The sequence below is a fragment of the Bombus pascuorum genome, chromosome 3, assembly GCF_905332965.1.
Source record: "Bombus pascuorum chromosome 3, iyBomPasc1.1, whole genome shotgun sequence".
Classification (NCBI taxonomy): domain Eukaryota; kingdom Metazoa; phylum Arthropoda; class Insecta; order Hymenoptera; family Apidae; genus Bombus; species Bombus pascuorum.
In genome coordinates this window covers 4,418,341-4,437,361 of record NC_083490.1, presented here as the reverse complement: position 1 = coordinate 4,437,361, position 19,021 = coordinate 4,418,341, and the positions used below count along the sequence as shown (strand labels likewise).

At 32.2% G+C, this 19,021-nt stretch overlaps 5 protein-coding genes across 7 annotated transcripts; 2 read left to right on the top strand and 3 right to left on the bottom strand.

Moving 5' to 3' along the window:
- Window positions 1-64: 64 nt before the first annotated feature.
- LOC132905559 (ubiquitin-protein ligase E3B) lies at window positions 65-7,073 on the bottom strand. Of its 2 annotated transcripts, none has more exons than XM_060956997.1 (16): window positions 6,623-7,073; window positions 6,162-6,311; window positions 5,733-6,060; window positions 5,452-5,640; window positions 5,187-5,378; window positions 4,922-5,111; window positions 4,605-4,844; window positions 4,350-4,521; window positions 4,152-4,270; window positions 3,910-4,038; window positions 3,637-3,835; window positions 3,275-3,575; window positions 2,788-3,180; window positions 2,548-2,712; window positions 2,362-2,473; window positions 65-2,283 (listed from the first exon to the last, which is right to left on the bottom strand). In XM_060956997.1, the coding sequence occupies exons 1-16, from the start codon at window positions 6,769-6,771 to the stop codon at window positions 2,111-2,113; spliced, it is 3,201 nt and encodes a 1,066-aa protein (XP_060812980.1). In that variant the 5' UTR covers window positions 6,772-7,073; the 3' UTR covers window positions 65-2,110. The 2 variants fall into 2 exon arrangements, with proteins under 2 accessions (XP_060812980.1, XP_060812981.1); XM_060956998.1 differs by having other exon boundaries at window positions 3,910-4,029.
- A 696-nt stretch (window positions 7,074-7,769) lies between these two features.
- Window positions 7,770-10,098, bottom strand: LOC132905576 (pre-mRNA-processing factor 19). Its single transcript, XM_060957049.1, has 8 exons — window positions 10,009-10,098; window positions 9,644-9,793; window positions 9,289-9,566; window positions 9,018-9,212; window positions 8,788-8,943; window positions 8,485-8,715; window positions 8,058-8,398; window positions 7,770-7,977 (listed from the first exon to the last, which is right to left on the bottom strand). Exons 1-8 carry the CDS (start codon window positions 10,025-10,027, stop codon window positions 7,833-7,835), a joined length of 1,515 nt encoding a protein of 504 aa, XP_060813032.1. The 5' UTR covers window positions 10,028-10,098; the 3' UTR covers window positions 7,770-7,832.
- A 224-nt stretch (window positions 10,099-10,322) lies between these two features.
- Window positions 10,323-12,486, top strand: LOC132905597 (selenoprotein M-like). Its single transcript, XM_060957077.1, has 4 exons — window positions 10,323-10,608; window positions 10,712-10,782; window positions 11,170-11,239; window positions 11,299-12,486. Exons 1-4 carry the CDS (start codon window positions 10,510-10,512, stop codon window positions 11,398-11,400), a joined length of 342 nt encoding a protein of 113 aa, XP_060813060.1. The 5' UTR covers window positions 10,323-10,509; the 3' UTR covers window positions 11,401-12,486.
- Window positions 12,487-12,516: 30 nt separating this feature from the next.
- Window positions 12,517-15,309, bottom strand: LOC132905591 (E3 ubiquitin-protein ligase RNF185-like). 2 transcript variants are annotated; one of them, XM_060957067.1, is made up of 5 exons: window positions 14,968-15,309; window positions 14,139-14,298; window positions 13,893-14,024; window positions 13,645-13,814; window positions 12,517-13,562 (listed from the first exon to the last, which is right to left on the bottom strand). In XM_060957067.1, the coding sequence occupies exons 2-5, from the start codon at window positions 14,285-14,287 to the stop codon at window positions 13,465-13,467; spliced, it is 549 nt and encodes a 182-aa protein (XP_060813050.1). In that variant the 5' UTR covers window positions 14,288-14,298; window positions 14,968-15,309; the 3' UTR covers window positions 12,517-13,464. The 2 variants fall into 2 exon arrangements, with proteins under 2 accessions (XP_060813050.1, XP_060813051.1); XM_060957068.1 differs by lacking the exon at window positions 14,968-15,309 and adding an exon at window positions 14,496-14,931.
- A 411-nt stretch (window positions 15,310-15,720) lies between these two features.
- On the top strand, window positions 15,721-18,895 carry LOC132905570 (dynein axonemal intermediate chain 4). The gene is made up of 4 exons (XM_060957036.1): window positions 15,721-15,933; window positions 16,029-16,511; window positions 16,875-17,268; window positions 17,351-18,895. The coding sequence occupies exons 2-4, from the start codon at window positions 16,030-16,032 to the stop codon at window positions 18,728-18,730; spliced, it is 2,256 nt and encodes a 751-aa protein (XP_060813019.1). The 5' UTR covers window positions 15,721-15,933; window position 16,029; the 3' UTR covers window positions 18,731-18,895.
- The last annotated feature ends 126 nt before the right edge of the window (window positions 18,896-19,021 follow it).

The window sequence follows — 19,021 nt, the reverse complement described above, 5'->3', positions numbered from 1 at the left end:
CTTTAAATTTTACACCGAAATATCAGGTATGATTGTTATAGGATAATATAATTGAAAGGCATGATGTAATTCAGTGTGTATATTTACAGTTATCTTTGTGAATCATTATCGAATGTATTAAATTAACAAATTCACCGTTGTTCTCTCAACTGCGTCGCAATATGTATACACTTTTATAAAAAATGTTACAGAAGTACGAGTAACTCGAGCAAGCCATATTATACAAAGCGCGCTTTTTTGCTATTGATACGATTGTAAGGAAAACTCGTTTATATCGTGTTCGTGTGTTCTTTCTTTAGCGTAATGTCTAAAATAGAAAAATGATCCGCGTTAACAAGAACGGATATTCAATAAGAAGCCATCGGTTTCATCTTACAATCGTAACAATTTTATTTCATATTTTACTCCATATTTGTATCGATATCCACATTTATCATATACATGTATCGCTCCAACGATAAGTATGTATACCCATAAAGGAAAGTATCATCTACTACTTCGTTCAATTGTACATATATTTGCAAGGCATGTATTCACAATCAACATCACAAGAGAAACTGATTATCGATTCTGATGGAAAGTAACAAAAGCCAAAGTTATTATGTTCCGCGTTTTCTTGTTTCTATACATAATCAAAATAATTCGTTAGCTAGTATTCACATTGTGGACGTTAGTAAACTAGTTGGTACACGATTTAATCTAATTTACTTGTAAACTTATCGTTCTATCTCTTTAAAAAATGTTCGCTCTTTATTACTCTTCTACAGCATAGGTACAATCGGTGAATACAGGCCTGAAAAACTTACATACGGTCGTATAGGAAAATATGAAAAGATTACATCTCGAATTATCTTCTTCGTACTAAATAGGCTTCTATCTTTGGTCTGACCGAATTTCCACCGACAATATCGCGAGTCATTCATCGAAGTTACGCGTAAACCACGAGAAAAATAAATTTCGCTGTAATATCGTATTCCTCGCTATATCGCGGATAACACAGTCCTGATGCTCCCTCGTTTTCCATTTTCTCACGTTCGTTCGGGCTCATCGAAGATCACGAACAAACTGCAGTTACAGGAAATTCAGCTCGAAACGCTCAAATAGGAGAACAAACATCACAACTTCGTTCGATCCGAACAAACCGATCTTAAACATTCGAACGGTTATGGATTTTTAACCCATGAGCGCCCGTGGACACAATATATACACGTATATATCTCCAAACAAGATTATATAAATCTTTTTATACATCGTGTCAAAAATTTGTACAAAATCTTGCGAAAATAGCTTTCCCCAAAATGGAGCCTTGACTTTCAATTAACTCGACAATTTTAGAAATTTACGGACCCCTTCCTTTTCCTATCTTTCTTTTTTTTTTCTTTTTTTTATTTTTTTCTTTTTCTTCTTTTTTCTCCTCTTTATTTATTCACCGGGCACCGATGGGCTCGGATTCAACACTCGCATCATGCATTTTATCAATTTAATAGACTAACATTAATTCACAATACTATAAACTAACAAGCGCACAGTATTAGCAATATTAAGCTCATGAGGTACAGTGTGCTTTACACCATAAGTAATCTACCATTTGGCGAGAAGTTTTATAGAATGAAACTTCAAAACTTGAATATGTGCTGTGAAAACAAAGTAAATTCAACACACAGTACGATTGTATACGAAATAAGATAGAAGACATAAATCTCATAAAAATTTCAAAAACAGCAAGAAAGTAGTTAATTTTTTATTATAACTATAAATTAATCTCAAATCGATCGATACGAACGTTAGAAATTTCTTACTATAAAAAAAGAGATAACAAAATTACAAAGAAAGCAAAAACTTTGTTTCTTTATATGGATAATATCTCATAAAATTTGTGTGAGTCTCCAATTTCGTTTCAATAAATTAATTTAAAAATTTTGTTTTACAAATAATATAAATGCGAGTTATGCTTTTCTTCGATCTAGAGTCTCTGACATAATTACTAGAAACACCTCGCCTGACAATTTGGTTCGCGGCGGTTAGGCACCACTCAATCACTTCGTAGAAATTTTCGTTAGGTAATTTGAGCATATAGTATGCATTGGAATTACCTTAAACCAGGTGAAAATTATGAAAGTTCGAAGCCCGTATTACTAGTGACAGCGTAACGTAACTTCTCCCGTAAGGTACTTTTCTTTTGATAATTTGGTAATTTAAGAAGATTAAAACAAGTAGACGATGTAGGTAGACGATTCTGCGGATCTTTCTTACGAATCGTAAAAAATCCTCTTATTACGCTACCTATTTATAAAGAATGAATAAAATAAATAGAATAAATAGAAAGTATGAAAAATATATATGATGTTTATAGTTTCATACCGATTGTGTCACCGGTATCCTCGTCATCGCCAACTTCAACGCAACGAATCGAAAATGGTGGTTCTAAGTGTGCGAAACCCAATAATGGTGATTTCGAACAACTTGTAACAAACTATGAAACGAATAGAGATATAGAAATAAATAAAACAAACATTACTTACAATTATCATATATCGCACGAAATACCTTCAAAAATAAGCCTCTTTCTTCCTCGGAAAAATCTTTTTCTAGAATATCCCATAGCCAGCACACCACACGATGACTATCGTGAAAACCACCATAATATTGTGTATGTCTTCGTAAATCTCGTAAATCTAGTGGAACATTATCACCCGAAATTAATCTCTGTAACTAAAAATAAAGATATTTTTAAAAAATATTTCTTCAAAAAACTAATGTTTTTTTTTTCAAGAATGTTTATCTTACTTCTGGAGTTGAAAACAATGCCAACCATTCAGGATTGATTATAGAACGGAACCCTTTGATAAAAGCCGCTGTTTGATCTTTTATTTGCATGTGCATTCTAAAATGGGCCATTAAGTGTATATAATTGATTTTATTTTCATTAGTGACTGGCACTGCTCGTCCTCCGGGAACCAATTCGTGCGTAACTAATTTGCCTAAAACGTCTTCATCAAGAGAGAAAGTTAATTCTAACTGTCTAACATCACCTTTATAATGCTTCACAAGAGTAAGACTCCGATATAAGTCTCGATCTAAAGAAGCCAATTCGTCCAGCCAACTGTACAATGCTCCTCCTGTTTGCCCAGAAAATTGGGAAACGAAGAAAGATGCAAAAGGTACGTCTACTACAATGCCCTATAAAAGGTATTCTTTACAGAACATGATTAACTGACATTATAGAGTCTTGTAATTATATTTTTCTTTTTTTTTTTTTTTTTTTTTTATTTACCTCGTACACCGCTTTACCCAGCATACGACCAACAAATTCAAAGAGTTGCAAATGATTATCTTGCATAGATGATGTTGGAGATGGATAAAGTCGATTTTCACTAGTGACTTTAAATAAATTTAAAGATGGGTCAAAAACTTTTTTTATTGTCTCCTCTAAAAATTCCTTAAAGACTCCATCTTGGTCAATACCAGCTTCAGCTAAACCTTGCTCGTTTACAAAACGAACTCTAATTACGCCTTTAAGTGCTTGAGAGGGTAACATCGCCAATTGACGATATCCGTCCTCCACTATACGAGTTCTACAAAATATTTATGTTACTCTTGGTATAATATATTTAATACGAGAATATCCACCACTACCTGTGAACAACAATAAGCGTTGTTGGGGTACTATTGCAAGCACTTTCGGTTAGACCTAAAACTGCTTTTTCGTTAGCAACATGCTTACGAAACAACACAACACGCTCCGAATGAGGAATAACATGCGGCATTTTAGAAAGGAGAAGAGCGGCACCTCGCCTGCCTTTCTCCAGGTCTGCTAGAAAACCAGACACTCGAACTTCCTGTTGTAAAAACGTATTCATTTTGAAATCATATGATATAATTTAGTTAAAATAGATTAGTTTCAAATACTTAACTTTGCCAACCAATGGCCTTCAGGGCAAAAGGTCCGTCTACAATCCCGGCGGTAAATTGCCATTAAAAGTGTGTGAAGAGAGGTGAAGAGGGGATTATTAGGAACTGATTTCACATCTGGAACATCTAAAACTTCAGTATATAGCTAAACCATTTATCTCTTATAATTATATATCATTAGAAAGAAACAATATGAAATACTTTATGAAAGAATATAATGTAAAGACTATAATACACACCAAACAAATTATTAAGCACTGCCTTGTACAAAAATTGGTTTAAAAAGTATGATATCGTTACAAAATCGCTAAGTTTGAACGGGTTTTGTTGTTCATACATTTCCATATCATCTAAAATTCTAATCAAACATATACATAAGTTGATTATTGATGCAGTTGCTTTTGTAATTTATTTCCGTATGTATAACATAAACTTACGTAACATAGTGTGTCATACAATCAGAAAATAATATCAACATTTGAAATTCAGGTGCTGTACATTTTGTATTAGCAGCTAAATGATCCAAAAATGCTTTTAAACCACAATGTGGACCCAGTGTTCCCAAGAATAAATACATATGGTATAAAATTTTATCTTGATAACATAAACCTATTTTATAATAGATACATGTATAATTATCAATATATTATTCATTTTACATACATATTATTCAACATATTCTTAATACTTACCAGTCAATATTTCCATTTTCATTTGTGTAAGTGTATGTAAAGCAATTTGATAAAGGGAACAAATTAAAGCTATTCTAGTAGTTTCTGCACTTCCCAATTTCCTATAATTTTTAGTGTTATTATTCCTATTTGTACGTGCTTCCAAAAATGCTCTTCTGAAAATGTTGGTACCAACAGATGTACTCTGTTGTTCTACTGGTGGGGGTATCTCTTTTTCAATAAGTTCTGTTAAAGGTTGGCCTATAAAAATTGTATTGTAATTTCTAATATTAACTCTAATAAATACATGTTTATAGATACAGAAACCCTTTCATTACCAATCAACTGTGAAACTATTCTTCCTGTCCACAAACAGGCTAATTGTGATTTAACATATGGAATAGGTTCTTGTAAATACGTATCAACCTTTTGTGCAAGCCAACCAAGAATAGGATGCCAGTGAGTTAAATTACTTTGTTTTGCAACTACATATTGCTGACATGCCTCCAACATTTTTGTTACAACAAACTATAAAATTTATTTAAAAATGAAGTTTGTTTTAAGATCTACATAAAGATTGTATATTATGCAATAAGTATGTACCGTAAAAGATGGAAAGTACAATTCTTTTAACACTTCATCTCTTTCAATATTAGCCAACTGTATTAAATTAGCCAACAAACACAGTGCATAACTACCTTCCAGAGCATTAAATACTATTCGTAAATTTTGCTCCGAGTTCAATAATTCCAGGCTCCTTGCAAATAAATTGTTTGTAATAAATGATGTAATACACTAAAATTATATTATAAAGAATATTATATGCTGTGAAATATCATTTGGAATTCATATATTAATGATTACGCACTACTGATGATATACTATTCAGATGATAGACCAATGCAGGTACGCTAAAAATATTAATTAAAAACAATGAAACCAATTTATCTGACATCTGGGAGGAGATTAATGGTCTCAGTGCTAATGTTACTGCTGCTGAAAGTGCAATTGGTTTTAAAGCAATTTCCACTCTACCCAATCCTTTTACTAGAAATGCCTAAAACAAGATCAAATATCATAAAAAAAAAACAAATACTTTGTAAAAACAAACACGCTGAATAACAAAACTACTATTAATAGAATAATCACTTGCATAATGGGATAAAACCCATTGTTGACTAGGTGGCCCATTATGTTTGCACAAAGCTGATTCATACCAGCTTTGAGTTTTTCCATTCCTTCTACTTTCTGAATTGCCCATGTTCCTGGTGATGTAAAACTAACTAATGTATGTAATCTCAAATGGATGGATTTATGGTCAGACACTCTTTCTGGTTTAAGATTATCTAAACCAGTCAAACAATAGAGTAATATTGTTTTCATCTGTGATATCCATGATATGTAGCGATCTTTGTTTAATACAAGTCCTACATAAGAAATTTCTGGAGACTCAGAATCTAGAGTCAATACTAAATATCTGAAATATTTACTCTTTTTAATTTTCTTATATGTTTTTTAAATTTTTTATCTTTCTTCCCTTATCTACATTCAATATAAATATCTTTTATGCATACATACCTACATAGCTTTTCTATTCTTTCCTGAACCTTTTCTTTCTTATATATGTACAAAAATTTAAAAATAATCTTATACACATCCAAAGCAGGTTTTAACTTTATATTTGTTTCTGCACCACCATCATTCAGAAAATTCGTATCAAATTCTTCCCTGAAAATCACATTTTTTGCTCTACTATTTTATATCTGGTTTCTCTTACAGTAAACAAAGAGCATAACAAATTAGCAAAATACGTTAACACAAATTTCCTATATTTTTGCGACGAAGAAATATATGCGCATCCGATAAAGGAGTAACCAACGGAAGATTACCGAATGTAAATAAATACCGATAAGCGATTAAAAGGCTATAGTTATATTTATAACAATAATTGATTTAAACGTCAACTCCAAATATGATTTGAAAAGTCATATAATTATCGTAAGCAGACATCGATATTTAGAAACGGTTGAAAAACTCACAATATTCTTTTACGGGTCAACCATCCCCTAACATAAGCCTGAATTAAAATGACAGCAGCTTCTCTGTCTTTCTCATGGGCCCTTTCTTCCCTAGCGGCCTTCATTTGCTGAAGGAAGCTGTCTCTGGATGGTTCTTCAGCTTTAAACATTCTTGATTTACCCGGACCACCCGCTAAACACTAAATTATGCTAATGACAAAACATTGTCAGCTGGTCATCCGTGTGGTCACTCTAGTTGACACTGCGATTGCAACCACCCACTAGAAAATCATCCTTTACAGCATTACACGTCACGTTGATTTCATTCGCGTTATAATCACTCTGACCGATCGGCAGCGATTGCCACTCGCAGTCGCCACACGTTTCTCACCATCACATAATCCGGGTATACATCTGAATGACAGACAACTACGACGGCCATTGTTATTAATTTGATTCGAGACTGAATATTGAGGACAAAGGATATTAGGTTAGGTTAAAAAGCACGTGACTAGTGGCGCCATAAGATCGTCCAAGTAAATTATCGAACTGAGTACGTATGGACCGCTTCGTTCCGTAATACTTTCAACTTTTCAAAATAGAATCGCAGAATTATATAGAAAATGACATTTTATTTCTTATACTCGAATAGATTGTATTTTATCACTGTAAACGATATCCTGAGTAATGGATACAGATGACAGACGAAAAAGTTCGTTTTATATTTTCTTCATAAAAATAATATTGATTTTATAATACTATGCTATTAATGATCACCGTTAAAAATGTTTGTCACAACTGTGATATTTTGGAAACACTTAACAGTTTGAAAGAGAGACTTGAATAAATATACGTCTCCCTTGGACTTAGAAGGCCATTTCCTTTATTGCCTATATGACCATGCATTATATAAATTAGGCGTTTTCGAAGGATTTTAATTGGTACTAATTATCGGAACTTAAGACTTGAGGCTCATAAAAATATGACTATCAAGATAAGTTAAATAATTATCAAAGGGTCTACAAATCATTATTACAATCACATTTAGGGTCAGTTCCAATTATGAGACTTACAGCAATCATTCACAGTCCTAACTGTACATCAAATTGAGTGATTTTTCGTACATAGATAGCCATGATAAAAATTGTGTTAGCGATGATCAGTAATATATACTATAAACTCTAATTTTAATTCTTCTTAAATTATTTATAGTACTTTAATCACTAAATGCTTAAGGTAAACCATAAAGTTTTAAAGTTCTGTCCATACTAGTCGATGCTATATACTGCGCATGTTTTCCAAAACGAACACCAGTTGCGGCTGCCGTATGGTCATTAAGCACTTTCAGTTCTTGCCATTGTTTACACAAGTACACTCTGAAAACAAGAATGGAAATATCAAAATATAAGAAATTATTTCTGATATAATTGAACTTGTATATGTTACATGTCCTTACCTTACGTCTGTTCCAGCTACTGCCAAATACGTTCCACTTTGATCAAAGCAAATATCTTTAACTTCATATGATTCTTCCAATTGAAGGGTTTTAAAGTTCTTTAGTTTACGCAAATCCCAAAGTTTCACACAAGAATCCTCTGCAGCAGTAGCTAAATAATAACCATTTTCAGAGAAACTAATTGCCGTAATTGGACCTGAATGACCTGGGAAATTAGCTACGTTTGACTGTTCCTTTAAATCCCAAATTTTCACTTGCGAATCCTGAGTCCCAGTGCCAAAGATCAATCCATCAGGGTGAAACTGAGCTGTGGTTAATGGTTGGCTAGCTTGTCCAGCAACCTTTACATATTAAAGTAATATATGTATATATAATACATAAAGCAAAAGTTTACATATAGTTGTAGTCTTTCTTTTTGGAAACATACCTTAGTCAATAATCTACCAGTACGTATATCAGAGAATGCCCAATGTTGATCCAATGATGAACTTAATAAATAATCGCCTGTTGGGTGTAAGGACAATCCAGTCACAGGGGCATCGTGAGCTTTTAATAACAAAGTTGTTTGACTGGTTCCTACATTCCATACACGTATTGTAGTATCAGGTGATGCAGTCATTACAATATCTTCTTCTGGATGATAAATTACTCTAGTAACCTAAATATTATATGAAAATGTTAATCATTTAAGGGTTTTAGGAATAAAATTGAAAAAGAAAATAGTTTATACCTTCTTAGTGTGTCCCTTTAATATTGCAACAACTTGCTCTGTATCTTTGTTAAATACTGTAGCATTTTTATCAGCACCACCTGTTAAGATTTTACTGGTATCTGCACTGTGAATGTCAAGTGCAAGTATACCAGGAACACTGGCTGAATGGAGACCCTTCAAAATAAATAAGTAACAGTAATAACAATGTATGAAACATTTCTTACATAAATCAAGGAACACAATATTACAGGATGTGACGCAAGTGTTTGAAATGCACGAATACTATCTTGTGGAAGTAGATCTTCAGGAACCGAACGTCCGCGACGTTTCCTTTCCTGAGTGAGTACTGTTGCTCTTTCTTGAAGTTTTTGTATCACATCTTCAGTAATACCAGCTTGTTCCATAGGTTGAGCAGCTGTACCTCCAGCTTCTACTGCAAGTGCCTGCAAGATCATGTAGTTTATCAGCAAACATTCTTGATATGATGTATAAATAAAATTAATATAATTTTGTTCATACAGGTTGTGGGATAGTAGTAGCCTGAACAATTCCAGCCTGGGGTTTCAACGTTGCTAAAGCTTCTCTGGCTGCTGTTACTTCTTTTGTCAATCTAGCAATTACACGGCATGCTGCATCATGTTGATATAAAGAATGAGATAGTTCCTGTCTAGCTGTTTGAAGTTGTTGTCTAAGCGTAAATGAATGTAACATAACAGCATCCCACTCATCTTGTAAAATTTTCAATATAGCTGGAATTGATGTGGCACTTGGTGGTTTAGGTTTAACTATTGCAGTTGCTGCAAAATAACAAGAATATTATTGATAACTGAATGTGGTATTCAAAGACAAATATATAAAGAAACAAGAAATATACTTTTGATATCAATAAGTTGATCTACGGTTAATTCCTTTCCAGTTATGGGATCCACTCCATTTTCAGCTAGATATTTTTCAATTAAACGTTTCTCAAATATGGAACCAGATACTGGAGATACGACCGGGTGTTCCGGGACTTCGTTAGAAACTAAAAACAAAATTACATATTTATTTGTTTAAGAGATCAGTAATAATGAAAAATATTCTAGGTTATGTTCAACTCTTGCCGGTATAAATCATAAACTTTGTTGCAAAAATGACCAATTCATTTCCATTATTATTATATAATATCAAAAACATGAAATTAATATAAATTTTTCTATTACCGATTAAAAATAATTATATAAAGAAGAAAAAACTTACTCGCACAAGAGAGCGCCATTTTCACACACGCGAGATGTACTTACTGCGCATGACGCTTAAGTAGCAATTTACTATATTATACTACTAATAGTAATGGGGATATTTCTATATAAATTGAAATACATTTGTGTCTATAGTGCATTTTATACAATTATAATCACATAGAGACAAATTTTTATATGCATGTGTCTGTAATAGTATGTGTCTAAGTATAAAATATAAAGTAAAATAATTTTGATAAAAAGAAAATTTTAATAAACAAAATTCTTATAAGTAATTATATTTTTTCGAATAAACGTTATTTGCATAGAGATTAAACGATACTAAATATCTTTGAGAATATTTGGATTTATGTTGGAAAGGAAATGTTTAGATACTTCAACACATAGAGCTCATACTTAATAATCTCAAAGATGAGTAACGTTATCTTAGTATAAGCACTCTCTGATATAAGCTCTCAGCTCTAGGCTTCAGTAAGACTTCCGTTTTAGTGAGGTAAACATGGCTCCTATGATAGCTGTCATTTCCTTCTTTGCTGTCGCTTTTGCAACTTCTAATATTGATTCAACGAACAGTTATTATGCATCTGCAAGAGTTGAGGTATTAAATATATTTATTTTCATTAGCACAAACCTTATTATAATAACATGTCATGAGTTTAAATCAAATTAGGACAGTTCAAAAAACCAAGGATTTTTTCCAGAGTTGCAGTGGTTGTCGTCTAAGCCGGCTCCCAGATGTTAAAAAATTTATCTTTGAAGATTTACCTAACTAGTATCCTTTAAAATTTATCCCATAAAAGTTATTAAACTATTATATATACATTCATATATTACAGAAATATGATAAAAATCGTTTCAGTTAAAGAATCGGCTTATTGATTTTATTTCTTCAGAAGTATCTCATTTATGATCAAAAACAGATAATTAATATTACACAAGAATTTTGAACGTGGAATACTTAATTTCTTCGAGCCTTTATTTTTTTTATCATATTTAAACTTTTACTATTGTTCTATATACATTATAATATAATGTTTACGTGTGTGTGAAAGATAAATATCTTATAATATTAAAAAAATCCTTATTTAATTCTTCCTAATTACAATTTCCTTTGTGAAGAATAAGAGTTAATTGTATAAATCCTTATAACTTTTCCTAGTAATAACGTTGAATTTAAACATATTCCAGGTGCAGTTCCAGAACTGCTTCTCTTCAATGATAATGAAGAGGTACAATAAATTTAATACACAAGTATTATGTAAGATAATTGAACGTTTTTACTTTTCAGGAAATAGAGAGATTACCTTTGTCAAGTTTGACACGGGAAGAATGCAATAATCTCTTAATTTCTAAAGGCTTTACAAAAAAGACATCAAAGGATGAGATATAAAAATAAATGAAGTGTGTATAAATAAATATCTGTAAATTTAAAAAATCATTTTACAATATCTGTTACAAAATGATTTATTCTGATAATCATGTCTTTGCTATGAATATAATCATGACCATTTTGTTGATTGTAGTATGTTTTTATGTTTATTTATAAATAGAAACAGGTACTTACTACCTTTCTAAATTAAATTGAATTTTAATAAATACTAATTACCGTAAAGAGATAGTAGATATAATTCAGGTCCAAAGTTGGTGTATGTAAAGTATTAAAAAGGAAGCATTATATATATGTACATGTATATATATGTACATTATATATATATTGCCCTGCATTAAATAGTTCATAGTTGAAAAATAATTAGAGCACAAAATAGTAAACAATATACGGACCTTTTGATGCACAAGTTACTGTCTTTGAGTACCTCATTTTCACATAGATGAGGGAGTATTATATTATCTCCCTGTGGAGCTGCAATCTGTGATATAACTACTAGATCCATAATGTGACAAAATTGATCATTATGGAACGCTTGGACTTCTTTACTCAAAAGTTTTAGTTGTCAGGCTTGGACAAATAAAAATATTTTATGAACAAAATTAATAAACTTTTAATAAATAAAGATGGATATAACTAATGTACTTTAGTGCATTAAAAGAAACTAGAATTTAATGACGATTTCGAATTAATTATTTATTTCACTACAAATAAAAATAATTTTATTTGTGATGGCTCCTGATACAACTGAAACTTCTGTAGTAGGGTATCCTGTGCATATTTATTTTAGTCATATTTTGCACAATATTATTTCTTTTTTACTGCAACATTGAGTTATTTATGTAAGACACAGAAGATAAACAAAAAGGTGGAGATAAAAAAATTTGCATAAAATCAAAGACAAAGATATAATATTATAACAAAATTACCTAACATACATTCAATAACTTATATAGAATAATTTAAGATTTTAATTTGTGTCATGTATCTACCTATGTTCGAGATATTACAACGCACTGCAATTAAATTGTTTGTGTTACTAAATATGTATACTTACTATTATCTCTAATAAAACCTATAGCTACAGAAGTTTAAAGGATTTCATTAAAAGAACGTTAGTTACATTTTTTCACCTCTAATTTATTTTAGCAGCAAGATATTAAATAAACATGTAAGACAGTTTACAATATTAGATTTTTAAAAATTATTTTAATTTAAATTTATAAGAATTATATTTAACGAATGACAACGATATTAAATTAAATTAAAAACGCTACACTTTCAAGTCAATCAACTTTCCAGTGTCAATATTACTGTATATGGAATGTTGGTATCCATTCAGTATAATGATTTGTCACTCATTGAATAAGAATACAAAAAACTTGGCTTCTTTGACTATATAATCATAATTTTCCGGTTTTGTAATTGTCTTCCCTTCTATTTCCATAACCGCAATACAAATAAAAGCAGAAAAATAAATAAGCTAGATTTATAAACTACTAGTATACATACTTTCATTGATAATAATGATATATTACAGTATTACATATTATATAGCGATATATTTATTTTTATTTTGTTTAATTTGCGTTTGTTATTAATCTGTTTAAAAAACTATAGATTATATATACACTATTTATATTAATAATTAATAAAAACCGTATAGGTCCACGTTGATATAATAAATGTAATCATTAGGTTTTTTTCTTAAACCAATCGTAAATTTTTTCATAGAGTAGATATATCTTACGTATCTAAAGGTGATATATACATAAATATCATAATAATATGTTTCAGAAATCCTAAAAACAAGAAAACTATCTGCTTGAATATACTTATGTACAAATAAAATACATGTGTATATACGCGTATACGTACAAATAAAAGTGTTATTATAGCTCTGACAAAATCCGTTTGTTTATTCAAGCAGGTATAGTTACTGTAGCGAGTAACAAACGATTACACAAACGAGGAAAGATCGATGTATTAATAAAAATGTAATGAATCAATTCAGCAAGTGGTGTAGGATTACAAGATATGGAGCAAGTAATATGGTTTAACAAAATGTTATGCCATCAAGAGCCAACAAACAAATATCAAAGCCACCCATAGAAATACTTTCGAAAGGAATTGTTCTTCTTCATACTGCGGTGTTCCTCTAGCAGCTATGTAAAAATACATATTTTAATTCAATCTTATTAGACAGTAATCATACACATAAGGTTAGTTTGTGAAGAACATTTTTACCTGCGGTTGGTCGTGTTTCCCCAAAGTTAAGTGTAGATGTTAAAAATGCAAATGGAAATGTTCCGATACCAAATGACATGTAAGAACCTTCTCCAAACCCAAAACTAGAAAATCCAATATTATTTTCAGGTTCTGTTCTTTGCCCAGCAGGACGTGGTGGAACATTATTCCTAAAACAATAAAATATAACATTAAATATGTTGTCAAATCGATCATATATAATTGTAAGAAACAAAAGTATAATATACCTTGGATCTTCTTGTTTTGTATCTCCACGTCCATATAATGGAATGACTTTATCCTTGCTGATCGCAGCTTTACAGACAGGACACATTTGTCTTGTTGGACGTGTCTCTAACCATTGATGCAAACAAGGCCAACTAAATATATACAAATAAGTACATATATAAATGTATGATATGATATCTGTTATTACAAAGATATTGAAACATAAAATATATTGTAAATGTGTAATGTATTGACAATATCCTTACCAAAATAAATGACCGCACATGCTGATAACAGCATTTTTTGCAGTATCAAGACATATATTGCATTCAAAAGTTCGATTATCCTTTTCTTTTTCTTCTGTAGTAGAATCCCATGGTTTGGATGGCCCTGCTTGTTCCCTTGTGGCACTCATATCGAAGAACTCTTAATGTAAATACAATTGATCTTAACAAGAGCTTACAAGATATCAAAACTCACAAGGTTGTTTATTTAAAATGTAAAAATGCTTCCACATATAACTTAACAAGTAAAAGTGAAAATTGTATAACATTAATTTGTATTGATATACAATAATATGAAGGAAAAGAAGATTTGAACAATGTATGTATATTTCTTATCACCTGACACTGACGACACTATCGCATGGAAAGAAAAACAATTTTACGAAATTACTGACATTTTGTGTAAACGTAAATGTCAAAAAGCTATCTTAAGAAATCAATGACATTCATTGAAAACGTAAAATATTAAAGATTATGCAGTTCGTATAAATATGAAATTTCCATTTATAATTATTTTAACATCGTATTTTTCTGTCTGACGTATTATGTATCCGTGTAATCGGAAGTCATATGTCATATGTCCACGATAGAAACGCAAAAGTCAAGATACAAGGAAAATTAATTGTGTCTAGTATATTCCCTACAGAAAGCAATAAGCTGTCACATATGAAATGATACTTGTTGAAAATATTCGAATATTGAACGGCGATTAATGTTCACTAGGTGGTGTTTGGCAACCAGAGATCGAAAGCCTGATCAAAATACTAATGGAGTTGTATCTGCCATTGCTGACACAATTCATGTCACTTACTTTAGTCTTTTGACTGCGGAGCCTTCGTCAGCAATATATTCCTCTGCAAACTTAACTCTGCTTCCAAAATGATCTGATATATCAGGTTCACCGTAACCGCAATTGCGCAAGTGCTATTCAATAATTTTCATGATTTTTCACGAAGCGGATGTTCGAAACAACACGTAAGAGATTTATCAGCAATGCGTTTGTATTTATCTATGGTAATGTTATCGCTAACAATTGCTTGTACAAACGGCTTGCGTTTTATTATTTCCAACTGTAACTTCGACTACCGTTACAATTATTCTGCCGTAATCTTAATATGGTTATTTAAATCCACTACTTGATTAACGTCGTAACACAATCGCAAAATTTCCTTTTACCAACCGTACACCTGATACGATTCGATTAACTTCTGAGATACACTAAGAGAGCGCGCGGTAGGTGCAATTTAAATGAAAAATATTATTACATAAATATATAATAATAAAAAAACAATGTGTATTTATAATGAACATTTTTCATTTTATATTAATTACTTGATTGATGATCCTAATGCCAATGCATCAAATGAAAAGAGATATAAATAAATTAATGAATTTAATCAGTCATTTAATCATACATTAATAGTTTTCATAAATCACACGTAGAACAATAACAAAGTACTCAAAATTCATGTATATTTACCAACATCGTATTATACAATTAAAAGATAACAATTTTTATAAACAGTCCAAAATATCGACAAAACTGTGTCTAAAATTGATTTCTATTATCACCATGGAATTGACTGTACGGTTCAATACGTTCTCCATTGTAACATGACGAAATTGTCTAATAACAAAGTAAAAGCATTCAACATGAAAAATAAAAGGCGTAATTAATGAGACTGGTTCTCAGCATGATATAATGCCAAAGTATACTTTAATTTTCAATACTTTGTAATTATTCTATTTGCTTGTGGATAATCGACTACAGTTACAGGTATCAACGAAATGAAACCTTTTACCGAGTTTTAGTAAATGTATATACAGACATGTGATAGAAGGTATAACAACATGAAAACAATTATTTGTTAGAATGAAAGTAAACGAAGTAGGATCTCCACAAATTACCTCGAGGGATCAAAGCAGCAGATTCGAAAGCCCAATTTCGTCGAAGTTTAAGCTCAACGCAGCAGGAAAGACGCGTAAGATCGCGGGCAAAAACCTAACCTCAGTTATTTTACAACAACGTCAGGCACTCCGCGTGATAGAGGATGACGTTGATGTCACTCCAAAATTACTGAGCCATCCAACCTACAGTTCGCTTGACGAGAAACAGATAACTGCATTCGAAACAATCGGATTATCCCAGACCGGCAGTGTCGGTACACTGTCCATCCTTTCCGGTTTAAGCATTGCAGTAAAAGAAAGTTCCTCTACGATCATCAGAACCTCCTCAGTTCCTTCCGGTTCGATGACAACGGATGATATCCTGTTTGAAAGTTTATTATCCACTCAAACAGATGATTTTGATGATGATGATGAAGATAAAGTTCCTCCTCAATTTTATCTACCTAGGTAATTTTGGGTACGAGTATTATAATTAGATATTATAAAATTTTATATACGTAGTTTAAAAAGGTGTTTTAGAAACATTAAATAGCTAATTTATAATTTATAAAATAAGATATTTTAAGAATTTTAAGGCTGTTATTAGGATTATGATACGTATTGACTCTTTGGGGACGTATCTATTACTTAAAGATGTTAATAAAAATATACATGAACATGTACATATATGACTTCTGCTTATATAAATAAATTATACACATATCAGATCCACAAAGAATTAATATTAACGTTTTATTATAATTGACATTTTATTATAATTTCACATTAATGAATAGAAATTACATCCTCGACATTTTTTGGCCTATTCAGCGAAGATCCAAATATTCTCTTAATTCGACCCGATACCGTGACGCTCACTTTGAGGGAAACGGAGACGTTCTTCATTTTCGATATACAGCCTCGAACTGCTGATTTACTTACGCCAGATGGTATAGCGGTTAAAGAAGAGAACGAGAATTACGAATATAAAACGATAGGACCTGGTTCGAATAGAAAATTAATAGATACCGAAACTCAAACCATGCAAGTGCTTACGAAATCTCAAGGAACGCACCTCAGCAGAAGGAGACGTAAAAATCGAGGCATGTTCGTGAATAATTGGGTAATGTACGACGCTTATGGCGCCCCTGAATTGATGATTGAAAAAAATGGTTTGCTCGTCGTACATAGAAAGGAATCTTTGCAAGAAATGTTGCAATCAAAGGTTTGAATAGTTTTTAATATCATAAAAGGCTTATTTTCTTTACAGACATACCAAACAATTAAGTTTAATTTTCTTTTCGTAGGCTTTGAAAGCTAAACTACCAAAATCAAAAATTTACGAGAAGAAGACTTCCGAGCAACAGCAGATATATATATTCCAACATATCAATTTCCGGAATGCCGTACGAGTAATGGAGCGTATAATATCGAACAACATTTTCATTCACGCTCAAAAGCGTTTCACCGGCCTGATTAAACAGGATCCATGTAGCCTTGATTTGGAGTTCACGTACAGTCCAGACCTCCTCTGGATTCACGATTCTGAAGAAACTTCGGGGAGACCAGTATCTTCATTCCGCTGGAATTACGTTAACAGAAGCATTCTAGCCGTAGGATATGGGGCACGAGTTAATTCAGAAATTAAAAATGGCTTGGTGTTACTCTGGTCTGCCAAGAATCCTGGTGTACCGGCTCGTTATTACAGTTTTGATAGTCCGGTGTCAGACCTCGATTGGAGTCGGGAACGGCCGAATTTACTTGCTATCGGTTACTACAACGGCGAAATCAAGGTGATCGACGTAAGCAATCCAGATCTCAATGTCGTACGACGAAGCGAGAAAGCTACATTTTCGACTTCTCCGCACTGGCAAGTTCAATGGTGGCCAGGTGACGAGCAATACGAATACCAAGAACAAATTTATACGTGCAATCAGGACGGTTGCGTGTTTTGTTATCGATACGTCGAAGATTTCACTTCATCGATGATTATGAAGGTTTATAGGATAGAGGGAACGTTGCCGGGTGTCACTAGGACTGTTCAGTGTAACTTTTACGATATATCAATCAGTCGAAGCCCTGGGGCATTGGCACTACGAAAGCATCCTACTTTAAGTGCCATTTATTTCGTGGGTACGGACGAAGGTTGTATCTACAAATGTTCCACGAATTATTTATATCAACATATAGACAGTTTTCTAGCGCACGATGGACCAATTTACTCGATGATGTTCTCTCCATTCTGTTCAAAAATCTTCCTAACCTGTGGCGCCGACTGGTGCATTCGAATCTGGGCAGAAGGATTGACAGATCCACTGATTACTATGTCCACAACAATGGCATGCGTTCGATACGCAGCCTGGTCTCCCGTCCATTCCACGATCATAGTAAGCATCGTCAATAACGAGATCTGTATATGGGATATCAGACGAAAGATATACAAACCTGCGTCGGTGACAACGTCACCCAACACCAACAGATTTATTATGGTTGATTTTACGGCAAATGGTAACCAACTCGTGGCGGCGGATGTGGAAGGTGTTGTATATGTGTATAATCTTGAGGGAATGCCATTTCCGCCGTACAGTCAGGAACAGGTGCTGGTAGAGTCGATCGAGAAGGCTTTAATCACGAAACCGATACTCCTGAAGAATCTAAAGAAGCTCGGACCGCCATTTTCTCGATAAGAAAGTGAAATCGAATTAATCTGTTTTAAGCTAGTTATAACCTTACTCCTTTATCAGTATCATATGAATCTCTTAGAAACCAAACTGACCGGAACCATTTCTTATCGATTTCTCAATTTTACATATTACATAGGTACAAGATTAAACTTCAATTCTTAAACGACATATGATTTGCTTCCGTAAATTTATTTATTGAGACAAAGATGGTATATACAATCTAGATTCGAAGGTAAATCTAAGAAAATAGTGTTTGCAGCATCGTCGCGTTTCTTTGCTTTTCAATTAATGCAG

Coding starts and splice junctions, on each gene's coding strand:
- LOC132905559 (XM_060956997.1), bottom strand. CDS start 6,771: ATGTTTAAAGCTGAAGAACCATCCAGAGACAGCTTCCTTCAGCAAATG. Junction 5,379..5,451: donor TGAATAGTATATCATCAGTA/GTGCGTAATCAT, acceptor ATATAATTTTAG/TGTATTACATCATTTATTAC. Junction 3,181..3,274: donor TGGGTAAAGCGGTGTACGAG/GTAAATAAAAAA, acceptor TACCTTTTATAG/GGCATTGTAGTAGACGTACC.
- LOC132905576 (XM_060957049.1), bottom strand. Junction 9,567..9,643: donor TCAACTTATTGATATCAAAA/GTATATTTCTTG, acceptor GTTATTTTGCAG/CAACTGCAATAGTTAAACCT. Junction 7,978..8,057: donor GTAGCTGGAACAGACGTAAG/GTAAGGACATGT, acceptor TCTTGTTTTCAG/AGTGTACTTGTGTAAACAAT.
- LOC132905597 (XM_060957077.1), top strand. CDS start 10,510: ATGGCTCCTATGATAGCTGTCATTTCCTTCTTTGCTGTCGCTTTTGCA. Junction 10,609..10,711: donor ATGCATCTGCAAGAGTTGAG/GTATTAAATATA, acceptor GATTTTTTCCAG/AGTTGCAGTGGTTGTCGTCT. Junction 11,240..11,298: donor TCTTCAATGATAATGAAGAG/GTACAATAAATT, acceptor TTTACTTTTCAG/GAAATAGAGAGATTACCTTT.
- LOC132905591 (XM_060957067.1), bottom strand. CDS start 14,287: ATGAGTGCCACAAGGGAACAAGCAGGGCCATCCAAACCATGGGATTCT. Junction 14,025..14,138: donor ATGTGCGGTCATTTATTTTG/GTAAGGATATTG, acceptor GTATATATTTAG/TTGGCCTTGTTTGCATCAAT. Junction 13,815..13,892: donor ACAAAACAAGAAGATCCAAG/GTATATTATACT, acceptor TTATTGTTTTAG/GAATAATGTTCCACCACGTC.
- LOC132905570 (XM_060957036.1), top strand. CDS start 16,030: ATGAAAGTAAACGAAGTAGGATCTCCACAAATTACCTCGAGGGATCAA. Junction 16,512..16,874: donor CCTCAATTTTATCTACCTAG/GTAATTTTGGGT, acceptor TGGCCTATTCAG/CGAAGATCCAAATATTCTCT. Junction 17,269..17,350: donor AAGAAATGTTGCAATCAAAG/GTTTGAATAGTT, acceptor TTCTTTTCGTAG/GCTTTGAAAGCTAAACTACC.